The sequence below is a fragment of the Hemicordylus capensis genome, chromosome 2 (assembly GCF_027244095.1).
Source record: "Hemicordylus capensis ecotype Gifberg chromosome 2, rHemCap1.1.pri, whole genome shotgun sequence".
Classification (NCBI taxonomy): domain Eukaryota; kingdom Metazoa; phylum Chordata; class Lepidosauria; order Squamata; family Cordylidae; genus Hemicordylus; species Hemicordylus capensis.
The window spans coordinates 249,345,208-249,362,050 of record NC_069658.1 but is presented as its reverse complement, the minus strand read 5'-3'; the positions used below and the strand labels follow the sequence as shown (position 1 = coordinate 249,362,050).

Below are 16,843 nucleotides of genomic sequence, written 5' to 3'. Positions count from 1 at the left end.
GCTCTAGCACCCCAGGGGCCTGCATGCACCTTTCCATGATGGTCTAGTGCTCAGGATTCGGCACTTTCACCACTGAGGCCCCGGTTCAATGCCCAGTCAGGGAATCTTTTTGCCATAAGTTTTGATAGTTGTTTTAATAGAATTGATAGAATTTTTGATTTTTGATAGAATTGTTCTGATAGAATTTTGATAGAATTGTTAGAATTGTTGATAGGTTTTGATAGAATTGTTTTGATAGTTTAATTGTTTTTTAAGTTGTTTTAAATTGGTATTTATATTTGTATCTCTGTTTTGTCTTTAATGTTTCCTGTTTTAATTGTAAACCGCCCTGAGCCATTTCGGAAGGGCGGTATATAAATCAAATAAATAAATAAATAAGGGGGGGGGGTCTAAAGGCCCCACCGGTGCTGATTCTCTGTGGGAAGCCTGGAGGCTCCCTCTTCTGCTTTGTGCCTCGTGGTCCCGTAGTCTGGAACTTGCACTCTCAGCACTACAACCTGAGTTTATTTCCCAGCCATGGAAGCCTTTTGCTCCCTAGAGAAAAGCTCCCCATGTTAACCAACGGGTTATTATCTACTTGGTAGACGACTGCCAATTCTCGCTTTACCAAGAAGGAGAAAACTTTATAGTTCAAAGAAACTTTATTTGACTCTGCAGAATAACAAAGTGGCCGTCTAGAGGATATTTCCCAAAGACAAGACGGACCCCGGGGGGGAGTCCGCCCACAGCTTTTATACATAGTAAAGAAAAAACATCAAAGCATTCTTGATACAGATTGGTACATGCAAGCAAACCACCAATCCCATCACAGGAGGTGATCCATCATCATATAGAACCTTGAAGCTCACAGCAGGACCATTGTAAGGGCCCTAAAATGTATCTACATTGGCAATAGTTTATCAGCTCATCTCCCCCTAGCGAGAGCACCAGAGCCTAGTAATAGGGAGTGAAAGCAATAAACAGCTAAAGAGATAGTGTCAGCTAGCCTAGTGGGCTGACATGACAAAGAACAGAGCATCCTGTTGTTAACAAAGCAAAGCTAGCTTGATTAGGTGCTGCCCTGATTCCCACAGTATACTCAGAGTCAGGCTAACAGGACTCCAAGATGGAGTCCCTATGGTTCAGACATGATCGCAGGTCTGACCATAGGCCCATGGTCTAGGCTCACAGGTATCACCCACACTGAAGGAGTAGAAGGTCTTGTCTGGGTTCTCTCTTCTATCAGAAGGCTTCCCACAGGAAACATTATATATTTTCCTTTGGAGCAGCAATACAATTATTATGAAAAGCAAAAAATTAATCCAACTCTTCTTTGAGTGCTTCAAAATGTCATTTTGTCTTTCTTGAGGGCTTTCAATTGTTATGGAGTCTTTATTTGAGACGGTCTGTACACTCCGTTGACACTTTTATAGAAATGTCCAATATGGTTTGGCCTGTGTTTGAGAGAGTCCAGGAAAAAGAACAGTTTAACACTTGCACTAAGAGTAGCTTAGGAATGTGAGCAAGGAAGAAAGCATAACTATCACGTTCTGTCCTTTTGTCATGGCCCAGACCTCTGAGTCAGAGACCTCAAGAGTCAGAGGAAGAGCGGGAGGACTTGGGTGGGAGTACAGGCTCAGAGGCACAGCAGCAGGATTTGGCTGTGACTCTGGAGCTGAGCTGGGATGGCAGCAGACAGAGGAATCTGAACAGCTGGCAGAGATGAGGGCTAAGGAGACTGATCAGGAGGAAGCTGGAATTTCACCTGTGTTAAGAAGATGTCTCAAGAGAAAGGCTCAGTGGGAGACACGCAGACGCAAGATCTCACAGGAGAGGCAATAGAAATGCTGAGTCAGGAAAGCCAGATTGGCTGCCGGTTATCTCGAGCCCTATATCAAGCCGACGCGGTTTCTAAGTCAGCACTGTCAGCAACGTTGCCTATTGCAAACAGTGTCCGTACTTAAGAATTATTCAGCCTTTCATGTTTCAGCCTGTCCTTGTTCTGTTCATTCCTTGTTCCATTATTTTCAGTTATTACTCAGTTATCATAGAGGGGAGTACCTAGTTTAGTTCAAGGGGCTTTATTTTATTTATGCTACTTTTCTTTGTGAGTCATTTTTCGCTTTCGTTTTCGTTTTCTTGCAGCTAAGCTGCTATTCTTATCTCCAGACTTTCTATTTAACTCACAGAAGTAGAGCTGAAGGGATTGTAAATCCCTTGGGTCAGCCGAGCCAACAGATTTATGACACCTTTAGGGGTCTGGGGGGGAAAACTCCCCAACATCCCAAATTAGGCTTTCCACACAGCCCCTGAAGCATTTTCTGAGACCCCTAACCAGGCATGACTGGTTGCTTTTTATGACTCAAATTGTTTTCCAGCACATCTTCATTTTTGGTTTGCATTTTCAAATCCTGGAGAAGCCCTTGTGACAATGGTGGATGAGATGCAGATGCAGAGTAACTGATTCTTGGAGGTGCCACTGATGCTTGAGGAAGAGAAGTGGCAGGGCTGGTGGAAGGAGAAAAGCTTGTGGCTTACCAGTTCACCACTGCCCACATTCTCAGACCAGGGAAGGCAGATATTCTCCACTATTATGTACTGCCTCTTTACAGAGCCAGCTTTGAAGACCTCAGATGGAGAAGGCCATGTAAGAGAATTGTTTTGGTTTTTGCAGCAGAAGCCTGTAGGCCTTACGGGTCTGAATTGTCCTGATGGTTGTGATATGGTTCAGTTACATAAAAGGTCCTAGGCTGAGATGGACTAGAAACTAGAGACAGCTGTGCTTGGTCTTTTTTTCACCAGCTTAAGCCCTGATTTTTTCCAGTGAGTTGTAAGCAATAAATACTTGATTTATTATAAGAGATCTGCTGGGTGAGAACTGTTCTCACATATCTAATGTCTACCATACAGGGGCATAGCAAGGTTGGAGTGGGCCCAGAGACAAGATCTTAAAATGGACCGCCCTCACTGAAGCTCAGCTCATGAAGTAAAGAAATCTTAAATGAGGCTGAATAGTGGTAACAAAAAGCATTGTAAATAAATATACATACATACATACATACATACCATACACCTATGTGCCACAATAGAACATCATCCTAAATTATTTTTTAATTTCGAAGGATGAATTACAACTGAAGGAAGCTTGGGCAGGTGGGCCAGCACAAAGGTTTAGGAGAGCCACCAAAAAAGTTGATGGGGAACAGTTTATCTGGCCTCTTAAAGATAGGAACATAGGAAGCTGCCATATACTGAGTCAGACCATTGGTCTATCTAGCTCAGTATTGTCTTCACAGACACGCAGCAGCTTCTCCAAGGTTGTAGGCAGGAATCTCTCTCAGCCCTATCTGGGAGAAGCTGCCAGGGAGGGAACTTGGGACCTTCTGCTCTTCCCAGAGCGGCTCCATCACATGAGGGGAATATCTTACAGGGCTCACACTTCTTGTCTCCCTTTCATATGCAACCAGGATGGACCCTGCTTAGCTAAGGGGATAAGTCTTGCTTGCTACCACAAGACCAGCTCTCCTCTTAAAGAGAGCTGGAGATAGGTTTCAGCAGCTCTGTTCATTGGAGGTGGTGATGTTGTCAGTCCTTCTCTGCTCTGAATCAAGCATAGACAGACGAGATAAAAAAAGATAGGTTGCATTTTTAAAATTATTTATTTAAAATATTTATACCCACCCCTCCAGTACACTACTGCTTGGGGCAGTTCACAAGATTAATAAAAAGATACAATGCAAAATAAGACTAATAAAATTAACAAACTTAAGTTAAACAAGTTAAAAACCAGGCTAAAACTATTTTTAAAAAATACATTTTTGTTTAGTTCAAAATTTAAAAAGCTGAAAACTAAGAACTATAAAAACTAAAGAACCTACCAGATATAAACAAAGATGAAATGTTTAAAAGCCTCTTTAAAAGATGTGTTTTCAATTGTTTTTTAAAAATAATGAGGGAGGGAGCATGGCGAAGCTCTTCAGGGAGGGCTTTCCAAAGCTGAGGGGCTATAACCAAAAAGGCCCTGTCTCTAGTCCCCGCCAACCAGATCTCTGTTAGTGGCAGGGCCATGAGCAGTGCCTGAGATAATGAGCGAAGGGACCTGGTAGGTTTGTATGGGCAAATGTGGCCCAACAGGTCCAACAATTACTTCGGCTCTAAGCCGAGTAGAACTTTAAAAGTCAAAACCAGCACCTTGAATCTAGCCCAGAAGCGGACCCGTAGCCGTTGCAATGAAGCTGCCGTGTGATACTCATGAAGTGACTTGCACCCACGAGCATCCTTGCAGCAGCATTCTGTACCAGCTGAAGCTTCCAAACCGTCTTCAAGGGCAGTCCCACATACAGCACATTGCAGCAGTCCAATCTGGACGTTACCAAAGCATGAGTGGCTGAGGTCAGGTCCGACTTCTCCAAGTAGGGTCGCAGCTGGTGTACCAGCCGTAGATGGTAAAAGGCACTTCTGCACACTGCCGCCACCTGTGTGTCCAAGAACAGCGTTGGGTCCAGAAACACCTCCAAGCTGCAGACTTTTTCAGAGGGAGTGTGACCCTGTCCAAGACCAGATTTACCTTACTACTCAGACAATCAACCTACAAATCTAGAGCACTTCCTTTTTGTCTGGATTAAGTTTCAGTTTGTTTGTCCCCACTCCATCCAGTCCAGAACAGCCTCCAAGTCCCAGTTCAGAGCATACACTGCCTCCCTGGTATTTGCTGATTTAAAAATAAGATAGAGCTAGGTGTCATCAGCATATTGATGGCACCTCCTCAGCCCATACCCATGGATGACCTCTCCCAGAGGTTTCATGTAGATCAGGGGTGGGGAACCTTGGCCCTCCAGCTGTTGTTGAACTACAACTCCCATCATTCCCAGTCACAATTGTGGCTGGGGATGGTGGGAGTTGTAGTTCAATAACAGCTGGAGGGCCAAGGTTCCCCACCCCTGATATAGATGGTAAACAGCACAGGGGGCAGAATAGATCCCTGTGGCACCCCATAAGCCAAAGGCCAAAGGGTGGAGCAAGCAACCCCCAGCACTAGGGGTGTGCACGGAACCGTTTGGCCCAGTTTGGTTCGAGGCCGGAACGGCCTCAAACTGAACCAGGCCGGTTCGGTCCGGCCCCCATCGAACCCCCCCGGTCCGGTCTGGTCTGGTCCCGGTCCACGAATTTTTTTTTAAAAAATTAAACATTAAGCAAGTACCTGTAGCCTCTTCGGGGGGCTTGCTGTAGCCGCGGGAGGGGGGGTCCGTGTGGGTTCCCTCTCCCCCTGCCGGCCTTCCTCATCACTGCCACGGCTGGGTAAGTGAAGCCTTTTTGGCCCTTCCGGGCCTCCGTAAGAGCAAGTGGCCGCCATTTTGGTGGCTGCCGCGCATGTGCAAATGCCCTCTGTGAGGCGAGGCCCCAAAATGGTGGCCGCTCGCTCTTACGGAGGCCCAGAAGGGCCAAAAAGGCTTCGCTTAACCGGCTGCGGCGGTGATGAGGAAGGCCGGCGGGGGGAGAGGGAACCCACACGGACACACACACACCCCGGTGGCTACAGCAAGCCCCCCGAAGGGGCTAAAGGTACTTACTTAATGTTAAATTTTTTTAAAAAAATTCGTGGACCTGCCGGACCAGACCCGGTGGTCAGGTTCTGGTCCGATGGAACCAGGTGGTGGTGGTTCAGTTCGACCACGAACCCCCGGACCAAACCGCCGAACCGGTTCCACACATCCCTACCTAGCACTACCTTCTGAGTACGACCCTCCAGGTAGAAGCGAAGCCACCATATAACCATGCTCCCAAGTCCTGTCCCAGAAAGATATCATGGTCAATGGTATCAAAAGCCACTGAAAAGTCCAGGAGAATGAGCAGAGTCACATTCCCTCTATTTATCTTCCGGCGTAGGTTAACCAGCAGGGTGACTGTTTCCGTCCCGTATCTAGGTCAGAAGCCAAACTGGAGCTGACACATTCTCCAACCCCTTGCCCAACAAAGGCAGGTTAGTTACCTGTCGGAAGTTATTCAAATCATTTGGGTCCAAAGAGTGGAGTTTGTTGATGATTGATTAAGTGCCATCAAGTCAGTGTCGACTCTTAGTGATCACTTAGATTCTCTCCAGGATGATCTGTCTTCAGCTTGGCTTTTAAGGTCTCCCAGTGGTGCATTCATTGCTGTTGTAATTGAGTCCATCCACCTTGCTGCCGGTTGTCCTCTTCTTTCTTTTCCTTCCACTTTCCCCAGCATTATGAACTTCTCAAGGGAGCTGGATCTTCACATAATGTGTCCGAAGTATGATAGTTTGAGCCTGGTCATTTGTGCCTTGAGTGAAAATTCTGGATTGATTTATTCTATGATCCATTTGTTTGGTTTCCTGGCTGCCCATGGTATCCTTAAAAGTCTTCTCCAGCACCAGAGTTCAAAAGCATCAATACTTTTTCTATCTTGCTTCTTCCAAGTCCAGTTTTTGCATGCATAGAGTGTCATGGGGGAAACCATTTTTTAGGAGGGGCCTAATGACTGCCTTCTTCAGCTGAGAGAGCACCACCCCCTGCTTTAGAGAAGCATTCACCACCCCCGCCACCCATGGACCCAATCCTTCCCTAGCAGCCTTCACCAAGCATGGAGGGCAAGGGTCAAGCATCCACATGGTAGGCTACATTTCACTAGGCTACCCTGCCTATAATGCAGTAAGAGGAAGTACAGTCAGAAAAGGAAACTAGCAGGCTCCTTTGTTCTCACTGAAGCACTTGGGGGCACATGTGGGGTGAGCAGAACCTCAGCCTTAGTCTTCTCTGATATACCCTGAACCTTTGGGAAGAGGCAGGCCCTGGGGTCTAGGACAAGAGGCAGTCTTGAAATGCAACTATGACTGAATGACTGAATGTGATCTCACAGGGGAACTCTCTGGTAGCTAAAAGAAACCAATCTTTCTCCCATCACGACAACTGAACAATGGATCTTCCTCATGTAGGTGGCCACTCAGCAGGCCAGAATGGCTTCAGCCCAAAAATGGAGCTGGAATTGCTAACTTAGCAAAGAGACACCTTTTAACATGGTGATTCTCTTTATTTAGCAGGGGGAGAGTAACTGGCCCTATCCACCTCCAGCACAGAATCTCTCCAGTGACTGTTGCTGGTGTCTATCTGATGTTTCCTTTTAGATTGTGAGCCCTTTGGGGACAGGGAGGCATCTCATTTATTTATTATTTCTCTGTGTAAACTCCCCTGAGCCATTTTTGGAAAGGCGGTATAAAACCTGAATAAATAAATAAATAATAAAATAAATAGCAGATGCTTGGAACTGTACAGAAATGAAGCAGATGGCCATTCCATCACCATCTTCACTTTGCTTTCCTTGCCCTCTTTCTTTGGGGTAAAGGCTGAGGTGGGTTACAAATTGAGCCACACTCAGGTGACAGTGGAATTTGTGGTGCAGTAAACTCACACATGCCACATGGGAGAAAAAAACTTTTATTAAAAGCGAAGACTGAATAAATAAGAAAACACCCAGGCCTTCTTTCTGTGGCCAGTACAAGCCACAACCCGCTTGGACATGGGAGAAAGAAAAAACCCAAAGTCAAACTTTTATCAAAGAAAAGAAAGAAAGAATAGTAAATTAAAGCAAACAGCTAAAATTCTCCTAAACAATTGACCCTCCCTTTCCACTTCACAATATATCACTAATTTAGATAACAGGGATTTTGTTCATTGCTGCAGTGTTACCCATACCAGGTGGCCTGACAAGTTGAAGTTCCCACCACGCTTGTCTACATTGCAGGCTCCTAGATCTCACAGTCATTCTGTCCCACGAAGTGGAGGTTCTCTCCTCTTCTGTCTTCAACTCTCTGCTCCTTGCTTTTAGCCAGCAGTGCATGGCTCCATCCATTTGTCAAAGTCTCAGTTCTACTATCTCTTTTCCGTCACTCATTTTACATTTCATCCCTCCTTTCTTCTCTCCCCAACCATCCTTTCTGAACTGCCCCTTTCTACCCCAACATTGTAGTTCCCGTAGCAACTGTTGCCAGGAGCTCTTTCAATTCTGGGCCCCTCCCCTTCACTGCCTCCAGATGTATCTGCTACACTTCCTTGTTGTGGTGGCTATGGAATTGTAAGACAGAAATGAGGAATGTATCTTAACAGGTGTGCTAAAGAAAAAGCATTATTTCTAAAACACACACATGTGCACCATGCTTCTGTCTAGTGAAAGGCAAAGAGAACAGAAGGAAGTAACTTCTTCATATAACACATAATTAGCTTACAGAACTCAGTGCCACAAGATGTGGTGGTGACCACTGCCTTCAATGGCTTTAAGCAAGGACTGGACAGATTCACATAGGCTAGACCTAGCCATGTTCAGGAACAGTATAACTTTGAATACAAACTGCTGGGGCACAACAGCAGAAGAGGGGTATTGCCTTCATGCTCTGCTAGTGAGCTTCCTCGAGGCATCTGATTGCTTCTGGAAAAAACTGGATGCTGGACAAAATTATTGTTTGGTCTGGTCCAATAGGACTCATCAACAAAGGCCATTGCAGCTGGGGATGATGGGAGTTGTAGTTACAGAGAACACTGCTCATCGTGTTCTATAATAGTCACCCAGTTCAAATGGTACTAGAGATATATAGAACCTGATTCCCTGATAATGAATTCTGTCAGATTCCAGGGGACATTCTAGGGTACAAGCTCAATTCATTCAAAGCTCTGGGAAGACCTCTTGGGCCTCACTGTTGTCTCCTCCTGCTCATGAACCAGGAAAAAAAAAACCCCAAACACTCTCCTGTACCTACATGTTGCAGGGAGAGATTAGTGGGGCGGCCCTTTCGTGAGGCAAGATGAGGCAGTTGCCTCAGGCAGATCATTGGGGCACCATCAGGGAGGTCAGATGTTCCCTCTCCCGCCACCACCATCAGAGCAGTTCTTTGGGACCAATCTTACCCTTGCAACCTTTGCAAAGAGCACCTCTCCTCACATTCCTTGCAAAGCTTACGAGAGAAGAGGAGGCTGCTGGCAACCATCCTTGGTTCGCATGCACTTCCAAAGCTTGTGAGGGATGCTTTTGAAAGGGGGCTGCTCCGCATTGGGGAAAGAGCATTTTGTGTCTCGCCTCAAGCACCACAATAACTTGGGTTGGAGATTAACAACAGATTGGAGATTAACAACAGATAATCTGTTGGAGATTAACAACAGTGGACACATTCTCTTTCAGGGAAGCTTGTCTGCAGCGGCTGATTTTCTCATTGAGGATCCTGGAAAAGCTTCTGAAGTACTCAGAATTCCTTGCAACACCGTGGGAAACTATATCTGATCCATACAACTGCAGCTTACCTCCCACCCCGCTCTGATCTTGATCACCCCAGTTTTGACCCCAGTTTTGTCCTTTTCCCTCTCGAGTGGGTTCTCTCATGTGAAGTGAGGCTGCCCTTCTGACTGAATCTTTTCCCGCAGTCTGTACATTGGTAGGGCTTCTCTCCCGTGTGGATTCGCATGTGGATCATCAGGTTTCCCTTCTGACGGAAGCGTTTCCCACAGTGAGAGCACGGATAAGGATTCTCATCTGTGTGGATCCTCTCATGTATCACCAGGTTGGACTTCTGGGAGAAACTTTTCCCACAATGTGAGCACTTATAGGGGTCTTCCTCGGTGTGGATTCTCTCATGCGCAATGAGGTCACATTTCCGGCTGAAGCTCCTCCCACAGTTGGGACACTGAAAAGGTCTCTCTCCCGTGTGGGTCTTCTCGTGGATGAGAAGATTGCATCTCTGAGAGAAACTTTTCCCACAGTCTGAGCACTTGAATGGTTTCTCTCCTGTGTGGATTCTCACATGTTTCCTGAAGACTGAGCTACGGGTGAAGACTTTCTCACAGTGCGGGCATCTGTGCACATTCTCCCCTGTGTGGATTCTCTCGTGCGCTGTCAAGCTGGAGCTGTGATAGAAGGTCTGCCCACAGACTGCACATATGTATGGCTTGGCTCCTGAGTGGATTTTCTCATGTGCCCTAAGGTTGGAGCTGTGCGTGAAGCTTCTCCCACAGTCGGAGCACTCGTAGGGTTTCTCTCCCGTGTGGGTTCTTTCATGGACCAAAAGGTTGGTGCTTCGGCTAAAGCTTTTCCCACACTCAGAACACTTATACAGCTTCTCTCCTGTATGCACCATGTGGCGTTTAAGACAATCCGAGCCATGTTGGAAGCTTCTTTTGACGTCTGAATCCCTTTTTGATTCTCCACCAGCATTATCTTTGGCTTCTTCTGTATCCAAAGCACCTTCGCAACAGAAAGCAGCTTCCTCTGTACACTTCCCTAGACCATTTCCCTTCCTGCGATCCAATGCCTTCTGATCCTCCAGCCTTGCTTCCTTCTGGTAATACTGGAGAGTGTTGCTGCTTTTTGCTTCCACTTGCTCAGCACTTTCCTCTGGAAGGTCCATCCTCTTATTCTCATGTGCATGCACATCACCTGCAGAGCAAAAGAGAGGACAGGAATGTGAGTTGCTTCCTGCTCTGGCGAAGCCTCCGAACAGGGACATCCTGAGTAGGGATGTGCACGAACCAGTTCGGCGCCTCCTTTGGGGAGGGCTGAACTGGCTTGGGCATCTGCAGCCAAACCGGTTCAGTGGGATGGGGAGCGGTTCCCTTAAGAAGCAGGCAAGCAAGTCCTGACCTGCTCCGCTGCCACCCCGCTGCTTTTCCAGATGCGGTGCTCACTAGCAAAGGCCATGTGCGGCTGCATCCAACACCACACACAGAGACTACAGGGAACAGTATGGCTGCCATGTGTGGTCTTTGCCAGAGAGAGTGCCACACCCAGGAAAGTGGTGGGGTGGCAGCAGAGCAGGTAAGGACCTGCTGACCTGCTTCTTAAGGGAATCACGCCCCACCTGTGCCTGCACGACCTATTTGTGCACATCCCAAATCCTGAGGGAGAAGATGCCTCAAAACCCTAAAAGCATCTGAGAATGCGGACACAACAAATCCTTACCCACAGAACTCACATCTTCCTCCAGCTTGCTCTTGACTGCCCTGACAAATTCCCCATTCCAAGAGTCAGATGACACCTGGCCTGCCTGGGAGGAATTCACAGCCTCCTTCTCCAGAGTCCCCAGCACCTGAGAGGCCAGACAGAAAAACATTCAGAGATAGGCAGCCGTACAACTGAGGGTCAGATCCTGCCCCAGAATTTAGGCTTGTGTTAATTCTCAAGGCTCGCTTGATGGATTTCTTCTGAAATTATCATGTGTCTTTCATCATTGCTATGATGTTCAGGCTGATAATGTAAATTGTAGAAAGAGAGTTTAGCAATATTAAAAATAGTAAAATATATAGACTTTGCCAGCTGTCTCCACAGCACTAATAGGGTCCAAATAAGGAAGTAAATTATTTTCCATTTTGGTTTGGAAGAATACAAATTATAATACAAAATTAATTATAGCTACAAAGCCACCTAATGGCGCAGCAGGGGGAGATAGACACACACACACACACATATAAAATTTTTAACATTTTAAAAATATATTATTTTAATTCAAGCACTACAAAAACAGTAGGTTGCAGGTGTCTTTTAGACACCGCTTCTCTTTTATAAAGGAGGGGAAAACACTTCTGAGATGGTGCTTGATCTGAGACATGTGTATATCATCTAAAAACATTCCTACAGCCTGAGATGGGCAGAGCTCGCTCAGAGCAGATTTCATCAGCCTACATTGCCAGAGACAAGAATCCAATCCAGTAGAGCTAGCAGGCTCTTTGAAGAGGTCCTACATACAACAAGGTCTACTGTCAGGCAGACCACTTGGCTGCTGGTCTCTGCGGTCAACATCTCCAAAATCTGTCCTTTTATATACAGGTTTGGACTTGGCAACTAATGTCAAAGTCCCCAGCATTGCCGAGGGGCCCCTCATCTTCCAGGGCCCGTCAGCTGCCTATTGTAAGGCACCAGAGGCCTCAAACTAGGTACCTCACTTACGGTGCCACTGTGGCAGTTTGCAAGCAGGGGAGACGGGTCACTTGCAGTGTCACCTCTGCAGATGGCTGGAGGCCATAGGGCAGTTTTCAGACCAGAGAAGGTCAGGTGACGTGATGAGCCAATCGGGTCTGAGAAGGCCCTGCCAAACTGCTGACTGTGGCCTCACTCTGAGCTGCTTCCTGGATGGTGCCCATTCTCAGCCCACTGATGCTGTGTCTCAAAACTGACTTTAGTTTGTTGTTGTTGTTATTATTATCATTTATTAATAAAATAAACAGCCAACTTTATTTATTGGTTGCTCCAGAACAATTTTTCTCTGGGTGGCTCACAAAGTAAAACAAGAAAACAGTAGAAGAAAACATATAATTAAAAGCTTTCCCAGAGTGCTCCTAGTGGCACTCGGAGTCTCCACGAAGACCTAGCATTGTTTTAATGGTCTGTCTCCCGTAGGCTGCTGTCTGGCATTAGTCACTTCGCCCTTGAAGGAGGCCTGATGATACCCTGTAGGGTGGGTCTCACCCTGACATGCTGGCATGGACTGAGGCAGCTCAAGTGTGGGTTTCTGCATCCTGCACTGCTGCAGCCTCTCTCCTGTGACTATAAACCTCTGATGGAGACTCTCTAAGCAGATGGTCTGGGAGTGCTGTCAGCAGCATTGACTTACCTGAGGGCTCCTCTTTTTCACCTCCCATGCTTTGGATCCTAGGGGGTTCTGCTTCTTCATTTCCAGACTTGGGAGTCCCACTGCCCTCTCCTCTTCAGCCATTTTCTCTTCTTCTCTGGTTCTCAAATCCACCATATCTCAGCTCAAGATTGTCCCATCTCTAGCTAGGTCAGTAGAAGAGGCTGATCCTATCAAGGTTCTCTCTCTATAGAGCAGAGAAAGAGAGTCTCTAGTCAAATTTCCAGTTAGCGCCTTTCCTTCACTCTTCTAGCTCCATCAGCCTCATGCCTCCCAAAGGTCTCTTCTTGATCCCTAAATAATGCCACTGGTTCTCCCCCCACTGTCCTTTATGACTGAAATGGCCTCCCAGAAGAACTCCATGATGATCCCACCTCTCCAACTTCCTTCAAATCCCTCCTCAAAACCCATCTTTTCCATGCAGCCTTGGTACCACCCCCTTGTCCTCATCCCCCACTGAAACTAGACTAAGTGTGCTGCCCTGAACACATCTTCTTCCCCTGCCTACCCCTCTCTCCACCTCCCTCTATTGCTTTCCCTGATTCAACTTGTAGATTGTAAGCTACTTGGAGCAGAGACCTGTCTCCTTGAATTTTGCAAAGCAGCATGCACATTGATGAGGCAATATCATTACTATCATCCTTAGGAACATAGGAAGCTGCCATATACTGAGTCAGACCATAGGTCCATCTTGCTCTGTACTGTCTACACAGACTGGCAGCAGCTTCTCCAAGGCTGCAGGCAGGAATCTCTCTCAGCCCCATCTTGGAGATGGTGCCAGGGAGGGAACTTGGAACCTAGATGCTCTTCCCAGAGCGGCTCCATCCCCTGAGGGGAATATCTTCCAGTGCTCACACTTCTAGTCTCCCATTCATATGCAACCAGGGTAGACCCTGCTTAGCAAAGGGGACAAGACATGCTTGCTACCACAAGACCAGCTCTTAACAATGTCTCTCCCTACATTCCACGTTCCTGAAAGGCACTTTCCCATACTGTACACAGTATGGATTCCTTAAAAAGCTTTGGCTGCATTAACAGAAGCATCGTGTCCAGATCACAAGAAGTAACCATTCCACTATATTTCACACTGGTCCATTGTCACTTGGAACATTGGCTGCCATAGAGCACAACACAAGTCGTTAGCCTAGTAATACTGAGTCCACACAATTTGTGCAAATGTAAAATGCAAATTGCATGACATAAACGTAATCCCATTATTTTTGTAGGAATCTCCTGCACTGAGCAGGGGTTGGACTAGAAGACCTCCAAGCTCCCTTCCAACTCTGAACATTCAGTGAGGCCATTAACACGACCGGGTGGGCAGGTTGGGGGAAGGTTTTGCTTCACTCATCTTGTCCTCAGACAATTGGGGAAAGTGTTGGTAGGACCACCATGTGTGTGCTCTCACACAATACATTTTTGGAGAACTCCGGGTATCCCACAATGCACTGTCGCTGAGCGCAGTGTATTGGGGGGATTCCCCCAGGAGATGTGCACTCTAGGCACCTGTCTGTGTGTGTGGTTGGGCTGGAAGCAGCCCAGCTTGCACACAGCAGGAGGCCCAGGTTAAGAGAGTGCTGGCTCCCCCAACCTCAGCTAAAAACCAAGCTAAGAAGCAAGGCTAGGTGGCGCTGCCCCACTGGGAATGCGTCCAATCCTGACGGTTCTGACACTCAACCTGACCCAGGCTTGGCTTCCCTAGCCTGGGTTAGGCTGCTCATGAGAACAGCCTCTATGGTTGATACTGTAACATCCTATCCTGCAGTCAATTTTAAACCATGTGTTAGTAACTGACCATATCAATTTCTTAAAAAAAAAAAAAAGAATCTTTTTATTTATGTTTCAAATTGACTGCTTTTAAAATTATGTCGTGTTTGTTGTTGTAGACCACCCAGAGATATAAGTTTGGGGCAGTATGCAAATATTAATTAATTAAATGTTCTGCTCGAGCTTGCCTGGAGGGATTCAAGTCCTTTTTGAAACTTACAAAGGTTTGGACAGAAAGTGGAATCTCAGTGGATCTGGTTGCTCTAATTACGGTAAACACTTTCAGCAACATTTACTCTCAAGATAAGTTACGGTGAGGAGAGGGAACGATGGAGGAAGGGAAACTAGTTCACTTTAGTACACATGTGTGTGCCTACAAAAAACAGACGCCCGCTAAAGCTCTTGCCAAAGCAGACCAGGGACCAGAAAACGAGACTGTCCTTTGTCAATCTGCATGCCGGTGCCTTGTTTCTCTGGAATCTGCCCAATCTGTGTCAGGTCTCTTCCAGCCAGCTCCTTCCTGTCTTTCCAGCTGTTTCTGTGCTTTCTGTGCCCTGCAACTCAGCCATTTTCCACTCACCTCTCCTCCCAGGTTTAGCGATGCAACCACCCCCTGGTTTGGGGAAGCTGCCAAAGGCTGCAAGCCCTTCTCCCTCCCCGCTTTTGTTTCTCTGAGGGCTGGGGAAGGAACAACAAAGATCACCAGCCCGTTTCCCATCAGGGCTGGAGAAGGGTATGGAGAGGAAGGGGCTTCTCCATTCATCTCTCTCCTCAAATCCCCCCCCGCCCCGCCCTAGCCTTTCTAGGAATTCGATTGGAACTCAGTGGATTTATTAACCACTCCGCGGATTTAACCTTTTGGGGAAACTCTGGGCTGCACTTTATCTGGCTTTGGTGAGAGACAACTGTGCCTGGTCGAGCCCCAGGTCCAGCAGAAGATCTCCAGGTCCATTACCTGGCAGCAGCCAGGGCTGGTGGTGGGGGAAAGACCCCTGCCTAAGATCCTAGAAAGCCACTGCCAGTCAGTATACACTGACTGGCATTGGTTCCCCTGAGCTGGGAACCCCTGGGATAGACAATACTGAGCTGAGTGCATGGATTATTCGTATGAAAGGTAAAGTGTGCTGTCAAGTCGATTTCGACTCCTGGTGACCACAGCGCCCTGTGGTTTTCTTTGGTAGAATACAGGAGGGGTTTATCATTGCCATCTCCCCTGCAGTATGATATGATGCCTTTCAGCATCTTCCTATATCGCTGCTGCCCGATATAGTACCATTGGGGATTTGAACCGGCAACCTTCTGCTTGTTAGTCAAGCATTTCCCTGCTGCACCACTTAGTTTCATATGTACTTCTTAGGACTTGCAATCACCAAATCGAATAAAAAATGATGATGATGGAACCAGGATTCGTTCATGGTGGGAAGAAAAGAGTGTGACACAAGCATGGAGACTGTCACATCTCTCTCTCTCTCTCTCTCTCTCTCTCTCTCTCTCACACACACACACACACACACACACACACACACACACACACACACCTGCAGAGAATATGCTATGTCCAGAAACTGAGAAGCAGTGTCATATGAGAAGCAGTATCATGTGAAGACCAATTGATCTATCTAGCTTGAGTACTGTCTGCTTCGATTGGTAGCAGCAGATCTGTCTCAGCTCTGTTCCCTAAGATCCTTTTAAAATGGAGATGGGACCTTCAGCATGGCAAGTGTACGGCTTGCTGGTTTAGGGGTGTGATTAAAAAAAAATTGCTTTGAGTGCAAGAGTGCCTGGGTTCATATTCCAGGACAAACACGGGGGTGGGGGAGCTTAGCACTCCACCTCATGCTGATGTGTTTTAGAAAACCAAAGTAACTCCATTTTACTTAGAATACCTCACTCTAACTTAAAGTAACCCCAGCCCAGCTCAGGCCAGCTCAGGGACATCACGGCCTCACATGATCAACGTCATTATCTCTCTCCACTAAATTGTATCTAAGAAACTTGGTTCTCACAGGACTCTCGCTGTTCTTTGCTGACAGTTTAGAAAACAGGATGTAACCAAATAAGGAGTAATCACCAGATGAACAATGAATCATTCGCATGCGTACTAGATACTTAGTCCACCATTTTATTGCCACGTATACTATGTTTAGGGTGTCAGCATCATTCAGATTGTTTGTATAAATGTAAGATGCACCTGTAACCAAACTGTAATCAGTTTGAGAGCGTAAAGCCCACTGATACCTGTTGCAACTGCAGTGCAATAAATTGCCTCAAAAGAGATTCCCACTGTGTCTGTTTGATTGGCAAAAAGGCGGACCCAGGGACGAACTTAATTCACATCAATGCTGCAGTTTATTCTCCTTCCCGCAACTGCTGGACCTCCTACAATTACTTTGTCAAAACATTTTCAGTTTTTCCCCACCTCCAAAAATTAACTTTGCTTTTCCTCTGCCCCCTATTTCGCCCCCCCCAATGCAG

The 16,843-nt window shown here is 46.7% G+C and overlaps 2 protein-coding genes across 3 annotated transcripts in view; one reads left to right on the top strand and one right to left on the bottom strand.

Moving 5' to 3' along the window:
• The first annotated feature begins 5,412 nt into the window (after positions 1–5,412).
• Positions 5,413–16,843, top strand: part of LOC128343108 (zinc finger protein OZF-like) — a 39,549-nt gene continuing 28,118 nt past the window's right edge. The window contains exon 1 of the mRNA XM_053291632.1: positions 5,413–5,541. The gene's annotated coding sequence lies outside the window, so the exon portion shown is untranslated. The remainder of the gene's footprint in view (positions 5,542–16,843) is intronic.
• LOC128343106 (zinc finger protein OZF-like) lies at positions 7,415–15,124 on the bottom strand. 2 transcript variants are annotated; one of them, XM_053291627.1, is made up of 4 exons: positions 14,949–15,124; positions 12,584–12,788; positions 10,936–11,062; positions 7,415–10,413 (listed from the first exon to the last, which is right to left on the bottom strand). In XM_053291627.1, exons 2-4 carry the CDS (start codon positions 12,716–12,718, stop codon positions 9,308–9,310), a joined length of 1,368 nt encoding a protein of 455 aa, XP_053147602.1. In that variant the 5' UTR covers positions 12,719–12,788; positions 14,949–15,124; the 3' UTR covers positions 7,415–9,307. The 2 variants fall into 2 exon arrangements, with proteins under 2 accessions (XP_053147602.1, XP_053147603.1); XM_053291628.1 differs by lacking the exon at positions 14,949–15,124 and adding an exon at positions 14,589–14,901.